The sequence below is a fragment of the Canis aureus genome, chromosome 8 (assembly GCF_053574225.1).
Source record: "Canis aureus isolate CA01 chromosome 8, VMU_Caureus_v.1.0, whole genome shotgun sequence".
Lineage (NCBI taxonomy): Eukaryota > Metazoa > Chordata > Mammalia > Carnivora > Canidae > Canis > Canis aureus.
In genome coordinates this window covers 59,846,307-59,863,388 of record NC_135618.1, presented here as the reverse complement: position 1 = coordinate 59,863,388, position 17,082 = coordinate 59,846,307, and the positions used below count along the sequence as shown (strand labels likewise).

Here is a 17,082-nt window from a genome sequence, read left to right as displayed (position 1 = left end):
GGCGGTGCGGAGCATGCGTGGTGACCTAGGGCCCCCGTGGAGAGGTAGCGCGCAGCCTCCGGCGGGGTGGGATCCCGCGCGACGTGAGGTACTCGCGCGGGTCTTGGACAGTGGTTGGAGGACGGGCTCCGCCACATGCCTGCTGTGGAAAGCGAGGTCGCCTCGCGGTGGTTGAGTCTCTGCCCTCAGAGCGCTTCGCGGGCGTGAAAGGCAAGGTTTCCGCCTCCCATCCCCGCGCTTTTGACAGACTGCGGAGAGCTTCGAACAAAGCACCAAGGGAGACTTGTACAAGAGGCCAAAGTGAGGTGGCCTCCTTAGAGAGGTGACAGTAGTGCTAGGACATGCAGGGTGTGTGTAGTAGGTAAGGTCGTCAGGAAGTGCGTGCCTGAGGAAGTGATGCAGAGCCGAAGCTGAGAAGACGAGGCCACACTAAGGTGTGAGGGAGAACTCCAGGCAGAGGGAAGTGCACACACACGGACTCCAGGCAGAAACACGCCTGTGGTATTGAGCAGAATGAATGTCAGGGATGGCTGCAGCGGCCAAGCAAAGGTTTTAGAATCCCAGCTAAGGTCTCGAGACGCCCAATCCCGAAAAAAAGAAAGAATAAGTCAGGGACATGTTATTGACAGGAAAATGTACTGAGAAGTGTTTATCTGACTGGATCTACGTTCCGTTGAGAGGCTGATACTTCAGAGATTTAACAAAGGATCTTAATGTCTAGCATGGGGGTTTGCTGGAGGGAAAATGTAAACAATTTCCACTCTCCCACAAGTTCATTGGGTGATCCTAGCCAAGTCACTTTTCTCTGGGCTTGGTTCCTATTTTGCTTAGTGTGGGGTGCAGATTTCAATGCCAGGGAACAGTTAGGAGTGTACATGAGTGGGGTGGGGCATTACAAGGTATTGGGGAGTAATGGAGCCTGTGGTGACCCAGAGAGCTCATGTTTTACCAAAAGAGGTTGCCAATTCTGATTTTTCAAGTGCAACTGATTAAAAAAAAAAAAAAAAAAAAAAAAAAAAAAAGGCAGCCCAGGACAGCTGGGAGCTAGTTTACACTCTCCCTGTGGAAACCTTGGTAATGCTAGGAGCAGGCCTGGCACTATCAGCTAGGCCATGGCACTCTGACAGATTGAGAGAAAGACCATTTCATAATTATTTCTGAACACAAAACCAACATTGCCCAAACACAAAAATGACCAAACATAACCCCTTCTCCCACAGTTTGAGTGACTGCTGCTTCTTTACCAAGTACAGCTTTTTAAAAAAAGATTTTAGTTATTTGACAGAGAGAGAGAAAAAAAGAGAGAGAGAGAGATAGCACAAGCAGGGTGGGCAGGAGAGGGAAAGGGAGAAGCAGGCTCCCTGCTGAATAGGGGGCTTGATCCCAGGACCCTGGGATCATGACCTGAGCAGAAGGTAGATGCTCAACCATCTGAGCTGCCCAGGTTCCCCTAAATATAGCTTTAATCCTAATCCATTCCTTCTAACTTCTAGATGAGATTTATTAAGATAACCAAAAAGAATTATCACCGCTTCCTGACAACATCCAACCTGAAGCAAATCTCCCCTTTCTTGAGCTCTCCTCGAGAATCTAACACAAGCCCAAATCCTATAATAAGTCCTTTCTAACACATTTTGCTGAGATGTCCATGATGGGTTCCCCATGGTGTGCCATCTTCCTTGTTCAACCACAGGTGTGCTCCTGCTGGTCTTTGGCTGGAGGGCATTGTCAGAAAAGAGGAATCTACAGAGTTTCAGCTGAAGCCTTCACAAACTTGGACTGGGACCCTCAACTCTAGTAATAATGTGCACATCTGAAACACTTTGTGTCTCTAACTGTTTGAGATGCCATCCTGCCCATGGCTGGGAGGTAAGTTCTCACTGAATGTGAGCTCTGATGTTTTATTAAGACCCTTAAGTATTGAGATTTTGTCTTCCTTGCAAAAAGGTCCCCTTTGGTTCATGGTTATACAATTAGATTTTTATTTTTATTTGGTTAAATTGTTTTTTGGCTTTCTATATCTGCCCCTATGATCTGTCCTCTCTGGTCTATTGTTTTGAATGCCATTTGTCTATAAGAGGAAATGTTTCTAGGGAAAGGACAGATATGCAGCCCTGAATGTCTAAGGACATCACAAATCTATTATTGCTCAAACTCTAGTGATTGAACACCACTTGTCCCTCTAAGAAGCTGGAGTCGCCAACCACTCAAGGGTCATATAATTAGTTAGCATGCTTGAGTGTTACTTGTTACCAGAATAAACCAGACAAATCACTCCATTAACCAATGTCTAGTAAGTCTGTACTACAACCAGTCTTATAGACTGTGGAATTCAAAAGATCCTCAGACCAGTGTCTTTTGGATAAACTTTGCCTCAGATTGCCATTTCATTTACTTATTTAAGATTTTATTTATTTGAGAGAGAGAGAGAGCACGAGCACATGATCAGAAGGGGAGGGGAAGAGGGAGAGGGAGAAGCAGGCTCCCCACTGAGCAGGGAGTCCTGGGCAGGAATTGATCCCAGGACCCTGGGATCATGACCTGAGCCAAAGGCAGATGCTTAACCGAGCCACCTAGGCACCCCTTAGATTGCCATTTTAAATTGCTATAAGGAATTTTTCCTCAATTTTGTGTTCCAGGGAACTACTTTGTTTCATTCTTTTCCGCAGAATCAGGACATTTTTCTGGCCCTGTCAATGATAATTGGCTTTTGGCCAAGTTCTGCAGATACAAGGTTGCACAGCACTATCCTTATGGAGCCTTGTCTCACCTAAAACTGGGCCAAATATCTGCTTCCTCCTCACAATTACACTAATTTATACCCTTACCTCCCTGACAGAATCTCACTAGGGACAAGTTAGAATTGTAGCAGCCCTAACAATTGTTTATTTGAGAGGTACCTCAGAACAACAACAAGAACAAAAACCAAGAAAAAAAGAAAAGAAACCCTCATGAGGAGATTGTCTTGTTTGTTAAAAGGAGATATTTTGGGGTCCCTGGGTGGCTTAGCGGTTTAGTGCCTGCCTTTGGCCTAGGGCGCGATCCTGCAGTCCTGGGATCGAGTCCCACGTCGGGCTCCTGGCATGGGGCCTGTTTCTCCCTCCTCCTGTGTCTCTGCCTCTCTTTCTATGTCTATCATAAATAAATAAATTTTTTAAAAAAATAAAATAAAAGGAGAGATTTTATGGGGTGCCTGGTTGGCTCAGTCAGTAGAGCATGGTACTCTTTGATCTCAAGGTTGTGAGTTCAAGTACTACATTGGATGTGGAGACTACTTCAAGAAACAAACAAACAAATGGAGGGCACCTGGGTGGCTCAGCAGTTGGGCGTCTTGCCTTTGACTCGGGGCGTGATCCTGGGGTCCTGGGATTGAGTCCCACATCGGGCTCCCTGCGTGGAGCCTGCTTTTCCCTCTGCCTGTGTCTCTGCCTCTATGTGTGTGTGTGTGTGTCTCATTTTATTTATTTTTTCATGAGAGACACACAGAGGAACATCCTTTGTTTCCTTTGTGGGCACTGAAAAGTGTATTTATGTAATAGGCTGTGTTATAGTACAAGATAAGAAAAGGCCTTAGTTCCAAGATACAAGAAGAGCTTTTGGCATAATCCAGTATCTTTATTTTTTTATTATTATTTTTTTAATCCAGTATCTTTAAATGTTAGTTTGCCATGTAAAAATAATACCAGCACAATATTCTGGTTGGTATAAGATCAGGGTTAGTTTTCTCATGATTTAAACCTTCATATTTTTTATATTGATTTTTTTTTTAAAGTAGGCTTCATACTCACCTGGAGCCCAACATGAGGCTTGAACTCACGACCCTGTGATCAAGTCATGAGCTGAGATCGAGAGTCAGATGCTTAGGGGCACCTGGGTGGCACAGTTGGTTTGGCTTCTGACTCTTGGTTTCAGCTTGAGTTGTGATCTTGGATCGTGGGATTGAGCCCTGGGTGGAGCTCCGCACTCTGCTTAAGATTCTCTCTCCCTCTGCCTCTACCCCTCCTGCTCGTGCTCACTCCCTCTCTCTCTTGAATAAATAAATAAATCTTAAAAAAAAAAGGTGCCTAACCACCTGTGCTACCCAAGTGCCCCTTTTTATTGATTTTAAAAGTTAAATAAATTATCATAGTTTTTACATATGATTTACCTTATTTTTTTCTTTTTTAAATAGTTACCATGTTGTACATTACATCCCCAGAACTTATTTGTCTTATAATTGGAAGTTTGTACTTCTTGACAACCTTCATCCACAACCCCCTGCCTCTTTCAACCACCAATCTGTTCAGTTTCTATGAGTTTTTGTTTGTTTTAAGATTCTACAGATAAAAAAAAAAAAAAAAAAAGATTCTACAGATAAGTGAAATCACATGATATTTCTCCTTCTCTAACTTATTTCACTTGGCATAATGCCCTCAAAGTCTATCCATGTTGTCACAAATGGCAGGATTTCTTTCTTTTTTATGGCTAATATTCCACTGTGTATACCTGCCACATCTTTTTCATCCATTTATCCAATGGACACTTGGGTTGTTTCCATATCTTAGCTACTGTAAATAATGCTTCTATAAACATAGGGTTATATGTATCTTTTTGAATTAGTATTTTCATTTTCTTTGAATCAATACTCAGTAGTAGAATTATTGGATCATATGGTATTTCTATTTTTGAGGACCCTCCATACTATTTTCCACAGTGGTTATGTCAGTTTACGTTTGCAATGACTGTGCACCAGGGTTTCCTCTTCTCCATATCCTCACCAACACTTTTTTTTTTTCTTGTCTTTTTGATACTAGCCATTCTGACTGGTGTGATGTGATATACCCTTGTAGTTTTGGTTTACATTTCACTGATGATTAGTGATGTTGAGCATCTTCTCATGTATCTATTGGCCATCTATGTCTTCTTTAGAAAAATGTCTATTCAGATCCTCTGCGTATTTTAAAATCAGATTGTTTTTTGGTGTTGTATACATTCTTTATATAGTTCAAATATATATTGGATATGCCATTTACAAATATCTTCTTGCATTTAGTAGGTTGCCTTTTTATTTTGCCAATAGCTTCCTCTGCTAAAGTTTTTTATTTTAGTTTAGTTTCAATAGGTTATTTTTTCTTGCTTGAGGAGACATATCTAGAAAAATGTTGCTAAGGCTGATGTCTAAGAGATTACTCCCTATGTGTTCTTTTTTTTAAAGATTTTATCCATTCATGAGAGACAGAGAGAGAGAGACAGAGAGAGAGAGAGACACACAGGCAGAGGGAAAATCCAGCTCCATGCAAGTAGCCCAACGTGGTACTTGATCCCAGGACTCCAGGATCACGCTCCGGGCTGAAGGCAGGCGCCAAACCGCCAAGCCACCCAGGGATTCCCACCCTATGTGTTCTTTAACAAGTTTTATGGTTTCAGGTCTCACGTTTAGGTCTTTAATCCATTTTGAGGTTATTTTTGTGTATGGTGTAAGAAAGTGGCCTAGTTTTGCGTGTGGTTGTCCAGTTTCCCCGACACCATTAATTGAAGAGACTGTCCTTCCCTATTGTATATACTTGCCTCCTTTGTTGTAGATTAATTAACCATATAAATGAGAGTTTATTTCTAGGGTCTTTTCTGTTCCATTGATTTACGTGTCTGTTTTTGTGCCAGTACCATACTGTTTTGATTACTGTAGCTTTGTAGTAAAGCTTGAGATCTGGAATAGTGATACCTCCCATTTTGTTCATCTTCCTCAAGATTGCTTAGGCTACTCAGGGTCTTTTGTGGTGTCATAAAAAATTTAGGATTCTTGATTATTTGGTGCTTTTTAAATATACTCTTAGTCATTTTTGGAAAGAGTCCTTATTTTTTAAAAAAGGTTAACTTTCTAATAACCATTGTTGCTCATGGCTGTGTGTTTTTACATTGCCTATAAATTTTTTTTTTAGATATTTGTTTCTTATATATTGTTTCCTCTGTAACTATTCTTTATTTTGCCTTTCTAAAATTCAGGCTTCAAATTTAGACTAATAACACTTTCAGCCTCTTTTTTATGCCTAAACTATCTTTGGATTTTCTAAAATGGCCATTAAGTAACACAGAAATCTTCTTTATTTTACTTTAAAAATCATTTTATTTATTTATTCATGAGAGACACAGGCAGAGGGAGAAGCAGGCTCCATGCAGGGATCCCCATGTGGGACTCGATCCCAGGACTCTGGGATCACTCCCTGAGCTGAAGGCAGACGCCTAACCCGTTGAGCCACTCAGGCATCCCTTCTTCCTTACTATAGAAAATGAGGAACAAGGGATCCCTGGGTGGCTCAGCGGTTTGGCGCCTGCCTTTGGCCCAGGGCACGATTCCCGAGTCTTGAGATCGAGTCCCGCATCGGGCTCCTGGCATGCGGCCCCCCCTGCCTGTGTCTCTGCCTCTCTCTCTCTCTCTCTCTGTGTATATCGTGAATAAATAAATAAAATCTTAAAAAAAAAGAAAATGAGGAACAATAGGAATAATTAGGTTTATCTGGAATTATCCAAATTTTAATGAATTCAAAACTATTATGAGAATTCTTTTGTCTTCTATATGCATAATTTTAAAAAAATTACTGAATCAAAGAAAAGCTTTCTTCCTGATATTTACACATGAATAAAGTATAAATTAATATAAATATCAGTCAATGATTTTATACTTTTCAGTTAAAAAAAGGCATAGTAATTTTTAAGCACAAAGACTGGTATAACTATCTACAAAAAGATCTGTTTCCAGGATTTTAGATCCACAAGCATCTTCCCCTTTTGTTCATGAAAATTCTGAACAAGTGTTAGGGGTACTGGTCAATTACATGGGGGATCATCAGAAGCCTACTGCTTATGCCAGTTTTTCATTAGATACAATAGCCAAGGCATATATACTTTGTCTAAGAGGTATAGAAACATAGGCAGAATGTGTGAAACTTTCCCTTGATTTAGTTCTAAGGTCTCTGCTAACTGTATGGTCCCCTATTTTAAAGACTCGTCTACTGACAGGAAACACTCAACACTTCTCAAGTGGCAGATAGGCCATTATTTTCCTTTTACACATTACTGTCTATCACTACTATAAACCCAGCCACTTCTTTCTTACACAAAGAAGGAGAAGCCCATGACTGTTTTTCTCTACTAGGCAGCTAGCAAATCCTGGAAGGATCTTCTAGAGATTCCCATGTACATCCCTGCTTTAATTGTGTTTGTTGATAAATCTTACTTGAAAAATACCAATACCTAACATCATGATACTTAATAATGAAAGACTGAAAGCTTTTCCTCTAAGATCAGAAAAATAATGAGAATGCCTGCTATTGCCATTTCTATTTAACATAGTACTGGAAGTCCTAGCTAAAGCAGTTAGGCAAGAGAAAAAAATCGTCCAAATTAGAAAGAAAAAAAAAAGCCATCCATATTGGAAAGGAAGAAGTAAAATTATCTTTTTAAAAAAGATGTATTTATTTATTTATTTTGAAGAGAGAGAGTGAGAAGGGGTAGGGGGAGAGGGAGAGAAACTAAGTAGACTGTGTGCTGAGCATGGAGCCTGATACAGGGCTTGACTTCGTGACCTTGAGATTGTGACCTGAGCCGAGATCAAGATTTGGACGCTTAACCAGCTGCACCACCTACATGCCCCCGTAAAATTATCTTTTTTCAAAAATGACATAATCTTCTTATATGTAGAAAGTCCTAAAGATTCCACAAAAAACTACTAAAGTTAATAAAAGAATTTAACAAAGTTGTAGGATACAAAATCAACACATGAAAATCAGTTGTGTTTCTATACACTGACAATGAGCAATCTGAAAATGAAATTAAGAAAACAATTCCATTTACAAGAGCATCAAAAATAGTAAAATACCTAGGAATAAGCTTAACTAAGGAGACAAAGAGCTTGTACACTGAAAACTACAAAATGTTGCTGAAAGAAATTAAGGAAGACCCAAATAAATAGAAAGACATCCATGTTTATGAGTTGGAAGACTTAATATTTTTTAAAGATTTTATTTATTTATTCATGAAAGACACAGAAAGAGAGAGAGAGGCAGAGACATAGACAGAGGGAGAAGCAGGCTCCATGCAAGGAGCCTGATGTGGGACTCCATCCTGGATCCTGGGATCATGCCCTGAGCCAAAGGCAGATGCTCAACTGCTGAGCCAGCCAGGCGTCCCTTGAGTTGGAAGACTTAATATTATTAAGATGTTGATACCACTCAAATCCATCTAAAGCCCAACAGTGATTTTTACAGAAATAGGACAATCCATCCTAAAATTCATAATGGAATTTCAATGGACCCTTAATAACCAGAATTATTTTGAAAAAGAACAGAATTGTAGATCTCACACTTCCTGATTTCAAAATGTGTTACAAAGCTATAGTGATCAAAACAGGGTGGCAAAATGGCATAGGATAGACATATAGACCAATGAAATAGAATAGAGTCCAGAAATAAACCCTCAAACAGATGGCCAAATGATTTTCAACAAGAAGACCAATATCATTCAATGGGGGAAAGCTAGTCTTTTCTACAACTGGTGTTGGGAAAAGTGGATATTCAATGCAAAAGAATGAAGTTAAACGTTTACCTTACACCATATACAAAAGTTTATTCTAAATGCATGGAAGAACTAAATATATGACCTGAAATTATACTGTTAGAAGAAAACATAGGGGAAAAGCTTCATGATGTTGGATTTGGCAATGATTTCTTTCTTTCTTTTTTTTTTTTTTTTGCAATGATTTCTTAATTTTTTTTTAATTTTATTTATTTATGATAGTCACGGAGAGAGAGAGAGAGAGAGAGAGAGAGGCAGAGACACAGGCAGAGGGAGAAGCAGGCTCCATGCACCGGGAGCCCGACGTGGGATTCGATCCCGGGTCTCCAGGATCGCGCCCTGGGCCAAAGGCAGGCGCCAAACCGCTGCGCCACCCAGGGATCCCATGCAATGATTTCTTAAATAAGACACCAAAACCACAGGCAAAAGAGAAAAGAAAAAATAAATAAACTAAACTGGACTACATAAAAATTTAAAATTTCTGTGCATCAAAGGATGATACAACAGAATGAGGAGGCAACTCCTAGAATGGGAGGAAATATTTGACAATCTAGTATCTGCTAAAGACTTAATATCTGGGATATATAAAGAACTCCTGTAACTCAACAACGGCAACAACCAAAAATTAACCTTATTAAAGTGTGCAAAGCACTTGAATAGATATTTCTCCAAAGAAGATAGACAAATGACCAACAACACATGAAAATATGCTCAACATTACTAATCATTAGGGGAATACCAAGTCAAAACTATAATTAGTTACCACTTTATATCTATTAGGATGGCTACTATAAAAGAGAGGTGGATAGCAAGTATTGGCAAAGAAATGGTGAAATTATACACTGCTGGTAGGAGTATAAATTTGTGCAGCTATATGAAAAATAATATGTTAGCTCTTCAAAAAATTAAAAAATAGACCTACCATATGACCCAGCAATCCCACTTCTGGATATATACCCAAAATAATTGAAAGTAGAGTCTCAAAGAGCTGTTTGCACATCCATATTTATGGGAGCATATTCACAAGAGCCAAAAAGTAGAAGCAACCCAAGGGGCTCATCAACAGATGAATGGATAGACCGATATGGTATCTACATACAATGAAATATTATTCAGCCTTAAAAAGGAGGAAATTGTGACAGCTGCTCTAACATGAACCTTGAGGACATGATGCTAAGTGAAATAAGCCAATCACAAAAATACAAAACGCTGTATGATTCCAATGTTATGAGATACTAGAGAAGTTAAATTCAAAGAGACAGAAAGTAGAATAGTGGTTTCCAGGGGCTGGTGGGAAAGGAGGATAGGGAGTCATTATTTAATTACAGAGTTTCAGTTTTGCAAGATGAAAAAAAGTTCTGGAGATGGATGGTTGTGATGGTTGCACAACAAGGTGATATACTTAACACTGCTGAGCAATACCTTGAAAGTGTACCGAACCATACAGTCAAAAATGGCTAAGATGTGGACACCTGGGTGGTTCAGTTAGTTAAGCGTCTGCCTTCGGCTCAGTTCATGATACCAGGGTCTTGGGATTGAGTCCTACATTGGGCTCCCTGCTGAGTGAGGAGTCTGCTTCTCCCTCTGCCCCTCCTTCCTGCCCATGCTCACTCACACGTGTGAGCTCTCTCTCTCTCTCGCAAAAATAAATAAGCTGAAAAAAAATTTTTTTGAATGGCTGAGATGCCAAGCCATAGATAACATTTATCATATGTGTATTTTGCCACAATTAATAATTCAAAAAGGAAGAAAACCAAAAAATTCCAAGCAGCCTATGTTATCACAATCTTGGACTTATCCTTATAAGCTTGTTTCAGATATTACATCAGTTCAGATGGTAAATTAATTACTTTCACCAGACCTGTAAGCTGATGAAAGATAATAAATATTTATACTGACAGTAGGTTTACATTTTCAGGTTAATTCATGACTTCAAAATGCACTGGAAACAAATTCTAACTTAAGAAAATCAGTGTAGCATTACAATGTAGAATTGAACACTCACATATGCTATTGTGTGGGTTCTGGGCCTGTTTGTCCTCAGATCCACTCCTCATAGTCCCCTGATGTGCTCAGTTTGTTTTTTTTAAAGTGTAAATGATTTTTAAAAAATATTTTACTTATTTATTCCCGAGAGACACAGAGAGAGAGAGAGAAAGAGAGAGAGAGAGAGAGAGGCAGAGACACAGGCAGAGGGAGAAGCAGGCTCCATTCAGGGAGCCTGACATGGGACTCAACCCTGGATCTCCAGGATCATGCCCTGGACTGAAGGTGGCACTAAACCGCTGAGCCACCAGGGCCGCCCAGCTCAGTTTTTTGATTGGGTGACCACTACAGGCTACACATCTCAGGCAGCCATGTTAGCTGGCTTTCAGTTCAAGCAGTGGAAAGCAATGGAAGCAGAATATAAAGCAAAAGGAAGGGAGAAGCCAGGGTATTTCTCTACCAGCACATTCCTCCACCCTCACTGCTATCCCCATGTCAGGTGGCTATAGCTTTCACATGGGTCCAGCTCTCACAGGAGAGGCTGACCATGATTCCAGCTTCTACCAGTGACCCTGACCCTGGGATCTCATAACACTAACATTGCTCAGCAAGGAATGTTCCTCTATCCTAGGAGTGGTAACAGCTTTCTGCTATTGTTAATTTTTGGCTTGCCTTACCATCTCCTGTTAGGCTTCTCAGCCATTGGTTATCAAACCTCTGAGCAATAAAAGGATACAGACTATTGAAACATATGCAGAAACTTAGACCTCAGGGGAATTATACTGAATGAAAAAAAGCCAATCACAATACATTTCATACTGTATGACTACATTTATATAACATTCTAGAAATGACAAAATCATCGAGATGGAGAACAGGTTAGTCATTGCCAAAGGTTAAGATAGGATTGGGGAGGGACGCCTGGGTGGCTCAGCGGTTGAGCGTCTGCCTTTGGTTCAGGGCATGATCCCAGGGTCTCAGGATAGAGTCCTGCATCAGGCTCCCTGCATGGAGCCTGCTTCTCCCTCTGCCTGTGTCTCTGTCTCTTTCTCTGTGCCTCTCATGAATAAATAATATCTTAAAAAAAAAAAAGATAGGATTCGGCAGGGAGAGGGGATGCATGTGACCATAAAGGGATAATTGAAGGATCTTTGTGGTGATGCAACAATTCTGTATCTTTTTTTTTTTTTAATTTTTTATTTATTTATGATAGTCATCACACAGAGAGAGAGAGAGGCAGAGACACAGGGAGAAGGAGAAGCAGGCTCCATGCACCGGGAGCCCGATGTGGGATTCGATCCCGGGTCTCCAGGATCGCGCCCTAGGCCAAAGGCAGGCGCCAAACCACTGCGCCACCCAGGGATCCCCTTTTTTTTTTTTTTTTTTTTTTTTTAACAATTCTGTATCTTGATGCTCACTTTGGCAGCACATATACTAAACAATTCTGGATCTCGCTGGTGGTGTGGCTACATGAATCTACATGTGATAAAATTCAATATGTGTACAGAACTGCATATATACAGACAAATACAAATGAATGCACATAAAACTGGTGAAATCTGAATAGTCTGTGGATTGTACCGGTATCACTTTCCTGATTGTGACCCCGTAATGTGGTGCTGTAAGATATTACCATCAGGATTGTTTTCATTTCTTTGGGTAAATGCCCAGCAGTGGAATTACTGGAATTACTTGTGAATCTATTATTATTTCCAAATAAAAAGTGATTAAATTTTGAAAAAGAAACAGAGATTTCCTGACATCTCCCTCTAAAGTGGACAGCAAATTAATAACTTTTAGATGTTTTGTTGTTATCCAAGAGGTAAGCATAGTCAAAGTGGAGTTTAGTAAGAATGCTTCTTGAATTTGCCCACATAGCGGAGATAAATTGACAATATTGAACTGACATGGGTGGGGGTGACTTTCAGGGTTAACATTAGAGGATGTTTCCAATGCATGCCCTAACTAATGACATGTTCCCTGCAATACTATAAAGGTAGGACATGAACAGGAAACAAAGCCTCCAGGCCCTGTGAACAACTCCAAATGAACTATGAGTAGGTTCTGGTTATTGTTTATTCTCAGGATGGATTGAGGCTTTCTCATGCTAGAGAGCTGTGCACATACTAGTAGAGAAGAAAATGACTTTAAAATTTCCAAGAGGAAGGGTCTCAGTTTATCTCTCTGGTAGCAAAAACACAGAGTTCTCTGGTACCATTATTTTCTTAATTTCTTTTACTTGGAAAATAAAACTTTTTATATCATCCACCATCATCAGCAAAAATAAGAGAACTGGGACGCCTGGATGGCTCAGCAGTTTGGCTCAGGGCATGATCCCGGAGTCCCAGGATCGAGTCTTACAAGGGGCTTCCTGCACAGAGCCTGCTTCTCTCTCTGCCTGTGTCTCTGCCTCTCTCTCTCTGTCTGTGTCTCTCATAATAAATAAACAAAATCTTAAAAAAAAAAAATAAGAGAACTAAAGAAATTCAAAACTCAACTATCAAAACTCTCAGAAACCTCAGGCTTTGCCATTGCCTATGGTATAATATCCATTCCCTCCAGGATCCACAAGATATTTCCTTCTGAGTTAATTGCCCTGTGCATCTGGGAATTACTTCAGTCCTAGATTGATCCTGCTATAAACTTATATGACTAATTTCTGCAGGGACTGGTATAATACCTCCAGACTTATCACTAATTGTATTGTATTGCCAAAACACTCACCTAAGCAGCTCTGCACGATCTGATACCTAGAGATTTGGTCTTCTGGAAAAGAATCAGGAAGAAACTGCCCATGAGCCTCTACGAAAAGGACCTTTAACAGATAACACAGCAATAAACTCTAAGTTGTTGATCCCTGGACTCATATTTCCCAAATAAGAAGACATACATCACTTTCTCCTGAGTACTGGCCATCTAATCCATTAGGGGACCTCACACTGAGGATTCTTAGCAATTCCCTAGAAGCTGCTGACTGTGGGCAGTGTCTGTCCCACATGATGGAACAAGGTACTAATTGAACAGCTTCTGCAGAAGACAACAGAACAAGATTAGTTTTTTAATTCTTCAGTATCCTTTTTTTGTTTTTTGTTTTTATTTTTTATTTTTTCATTTTTTTCCTTTTTTTTCCTTTTTTTTTCAGTATCCTTTTGTACCCTTTGTTATCCTTCAGTACCCTTTGTTCTCTTAGAAATCTTATCTATTACTGTCTTTAACATCCCCTCTTTAACTGACTAAAGTTTTCTTTTTTTTTTTTTTAAGATTTTATTTATTTATTCATGAGAGACAGAGAAAGAGAGAGAGGCAGAGACACAGGCAGAGGGAGAAGCAGGCTCAATGCAGGGAGCCAGATGGGGGACTTGATCCTGGGACTCCAGGATCATGCCCTGAGCCGAAGGCAGACACTCAACTGCTGAGCCACCTAAAGTTTTCTTACTATGATCTTCTGTATCTTCATTCCATTCCATTTGCCCCCTGGTGGTTTCCTTCTTTAACTTAAAAAAAATATGCTGGTGCCTATTTCTCAAATCTTAGCTACTGCTCTGAGTTTTTTTCACAGATAGGTAGGCAATGTTTATTTTACAATGTGCATATTATAAAAATATTAAAATCACATATATTAAATGTTACCTATCACCAATCTAAGTAAAGTACAATATACAAGTTTTTAAAAAGATTTATTTATTTATTTATTCGAGAGAAGGAAAGAGAGGGGAGGGGAGGTACAGAAGGAGAGGGATGGAGAATCTTCAAGCAGTTTCCCTGCTGAGCGTGGAGCCCAATGCAGGGCTTGATCCCAGGCCCCTGAGATCGTGGCCTGAGCCAAAATCAAGAGCTGGCCACTGAACCAACTGAGCTACGATATACCATTTTAAATTTATTTTTATTTTTCCATTTTTAAAGTACAGTTGACATACAATGTTATTATGTTAGTTGCAGGTGTACAATGTAGTGATTGGACAGTTCTATATATTAATGCTCACCACAAGAATATGTTGTAGTAAGCATCTAACAATATTATAGTATTATTGACTGCATTATTATTATTGACTATATTTCCCTATGTTGTACTTTCCATCTGTATGACTTATTTATTTATTAACTAGAGGCTTGTGCTTGTTAATCTTCTTCACCTATTTTGCCCATCCCCTCCACCCTCTCTCATCTGACAACCACCAGTTCTCTGTATTTATGAGTCTGCTTCTGTTTTTTTGTTTGTTTTTTCATTTACTTTTTTTAGATTCTACATATAAGTGAAATCATATGGTATTTGTCTTTCTATGTCTTTTATTTCACTTAGCATAATATCCTCTAGGTCCATCTATATTGTTGAACATGACAAGATCTCATCCTTTTATATGGCTGAGTAATATTACATTGTGTGTGTATATCATATCTTCTTTATCCAGTCATCTATTGATGGACACTTAGGTTACTTCCATATCTTGGCTATTGTAATGCTACAATAAACCTAGGGGTACATATATCTTTTCAAATTAGTGTTTTCATCTTCTTTGGGTAAGTGCCCAGCAGTGGAATTACTACTGGATCATGTGGTGTTTCTATTTTTAATTTTTTTGAGGAACTTCCATACTGTTTTCTTTTTATTTATTTATTCATAGAGACACAGAGAGAGAGAGAAAGAGAGAGAGAGAGGCAGAGACACAGGCAGAGGGAGAAGCAGGCTTCATGCAGGGAGCCTGATGTGGGACTCGATCGCGGGTCTCCGGGATCACACCCTGGACCGAAGGCAGCGCTATACCACTGAGCCATCCAGGCTGCCCCCATACTGTTTTCCATAGTGCTTGTACCAATTCACATTCCTACCAACAGTTCATGAGGGTTCCCTTTTTTCCACATCCTCACCAATACTTATTTGTATTGCTCTGAATGTAACTCATTGCTAGATCTGTTGCCTTACCACCTAATCTTTCTGACCAAAAAAGAGAAAAAGTAATAGCTTCAAATACTTCAGAAGGTAGATTTCCTTCCACAAGTCCTTTCTGGTCTTAAGTTTTTCTCACATAGTTAATTCCAAAGTTTGGTCCTATAAAAATTGGACATGAACAAAATGCTTTTGCTAAAGTCATTATATGCCTACCAGTTAAACCCAGGTTATTAGGAATGGAACTAATGTGGGAGTTATTCTTGCTACAGACACTCTAACCTACTTACAGTAATTGTATAACTCCATTCAAGGAATCTATCCACCTCAAGAGTCCAAAAATCATATACTCTTACTGTGATAAATGGTAGTTATCTCTCAATTCAATTATGCCTCACTGGGGTCCTACTTCTTATTCAGACATCAAGCTTTTACCTGCTGCTGCACACTAACTTATCCTGCATATTCAGGGTAACTGTTAGAGCCTTTCAGATATTTTTAACTATCACCTCTCCAGTGGATCATGTTTTTCTGAAAATGGTACCTAGAAATCTCTGAAATGAGACAAGAACAACTACTCAGGAAAACTCCCAGGAAGGATTACCTACTCCTTTATCATGCATACAATATAAGCTTCCCAGAGAGGGATAATACTGCTGGAAAAGATGATCCAAAACTTGTCTCTAACCTCAGTAGACATCATAAATAACACAACATCTACTCAGTAGTCCAACAACCAATTTAAATTTAAATTTATTAACCAAGGGTAAAGTTATGCTTTAGCAAACACCTCTTATGCTACCTGCATAAATACAGGTAAAGCAGAATAGTCTGTGACTATGCTAAAATAAGTCACTTGAATCTGTAAAAAAAAAACACAAGCTGGACTTTGGGACATGTTTTCATTGCCTGGATTTGATGACTTGGGGCCCTGTCTTCAGGGCCTATTACAAGTAATAATCAGTTTATTTCTGGTAATTTCCTGGTGTGTAGGCTGGCTGATGCATCATATTCAGAATCTTAAATGCTGGGTAGCCCAGGTGGCTCAGCGGTTTAAGCGCTGCCTTCAGCCCAGGGCCAGATCCTGGAGACCCAGGATCGAGTCCCACGTCGGGCTCCCTGTGTGGAACTTGCTTCTCCCTCTGCTTCTCCCTCTGCCTGTGTCTCTGCCCCTCTTCCTCTCTGTGTGTCTGTCATGAATAAATAAAATATTTTTAAAAAAAGAATCTTAAATGCTACTGTGCAACCATTATCATGTCAGAGGATTCAGTAACTCATGCTGTAACAAAAGGAAAAAGTGAAACTGACCTAAGTCTATCTATGGATGTTCTCTCCACAATCTCCTTTTTTTTTTTTTTTTTTTTTAAGTTATTTTTGATAGTCACAGAGAGAGAGGCAGAGACACAGGCAGAGGGAGAAGCAGGCTCCATGCACCGGGAGCCCGACGTGGGATTCGATCCGGGGTCTCCAGGATCGCGCCCTGGGCCAAAGGCAGGCGCTAAACCGCTGCGCCACCCAGGGATCCCTCTCCACAATCTCCTAATGAGCAAAACTTTGGCAATGGTGAAGAACTAGATAGTACACTAAAGTCCTGAAGCCTAAATCCTTCTGCCCTTGGCTAAGAGGAAGAACAAGAAAGAGAAAACATCCTCTGACAGCCT

The 17,082-nt window shown here is 39.9% G+C and overlaps 1 protein-coding gene across 3 annotated transcripts in view; it reads left to right on the top strand.

Annotated features, from left to right (window-relative positions):
• The first annotated feature begins 60 nt into the window (after positions 1 to 60).
• TMEM219 (transmembrane protein 219) overlaps positions 61 to 17,082 on the top strand; it is a 50,843-nt gene continuing 33,821 nt past the window's right edge. For all 3 annotated transcript variants that reach the window (XM_077907245.1, XM_077907249.1, XM_077907247.1), the window contains exons 1-2: positions 61 to 210; positions 1,694 to 1,869. In XM_077907245.1, the coding sequence (XP_077763371.1) occupies positions 1,859 to 1,869 (11 nt within the window). In that variant the 5' untranslated portion in view covers positions 61 to 210; positions 1,694 to 1,858. The remainder of the gene's footprint in view (positions 211 to 1,693; positions 1,870 to 17,082) is intronic.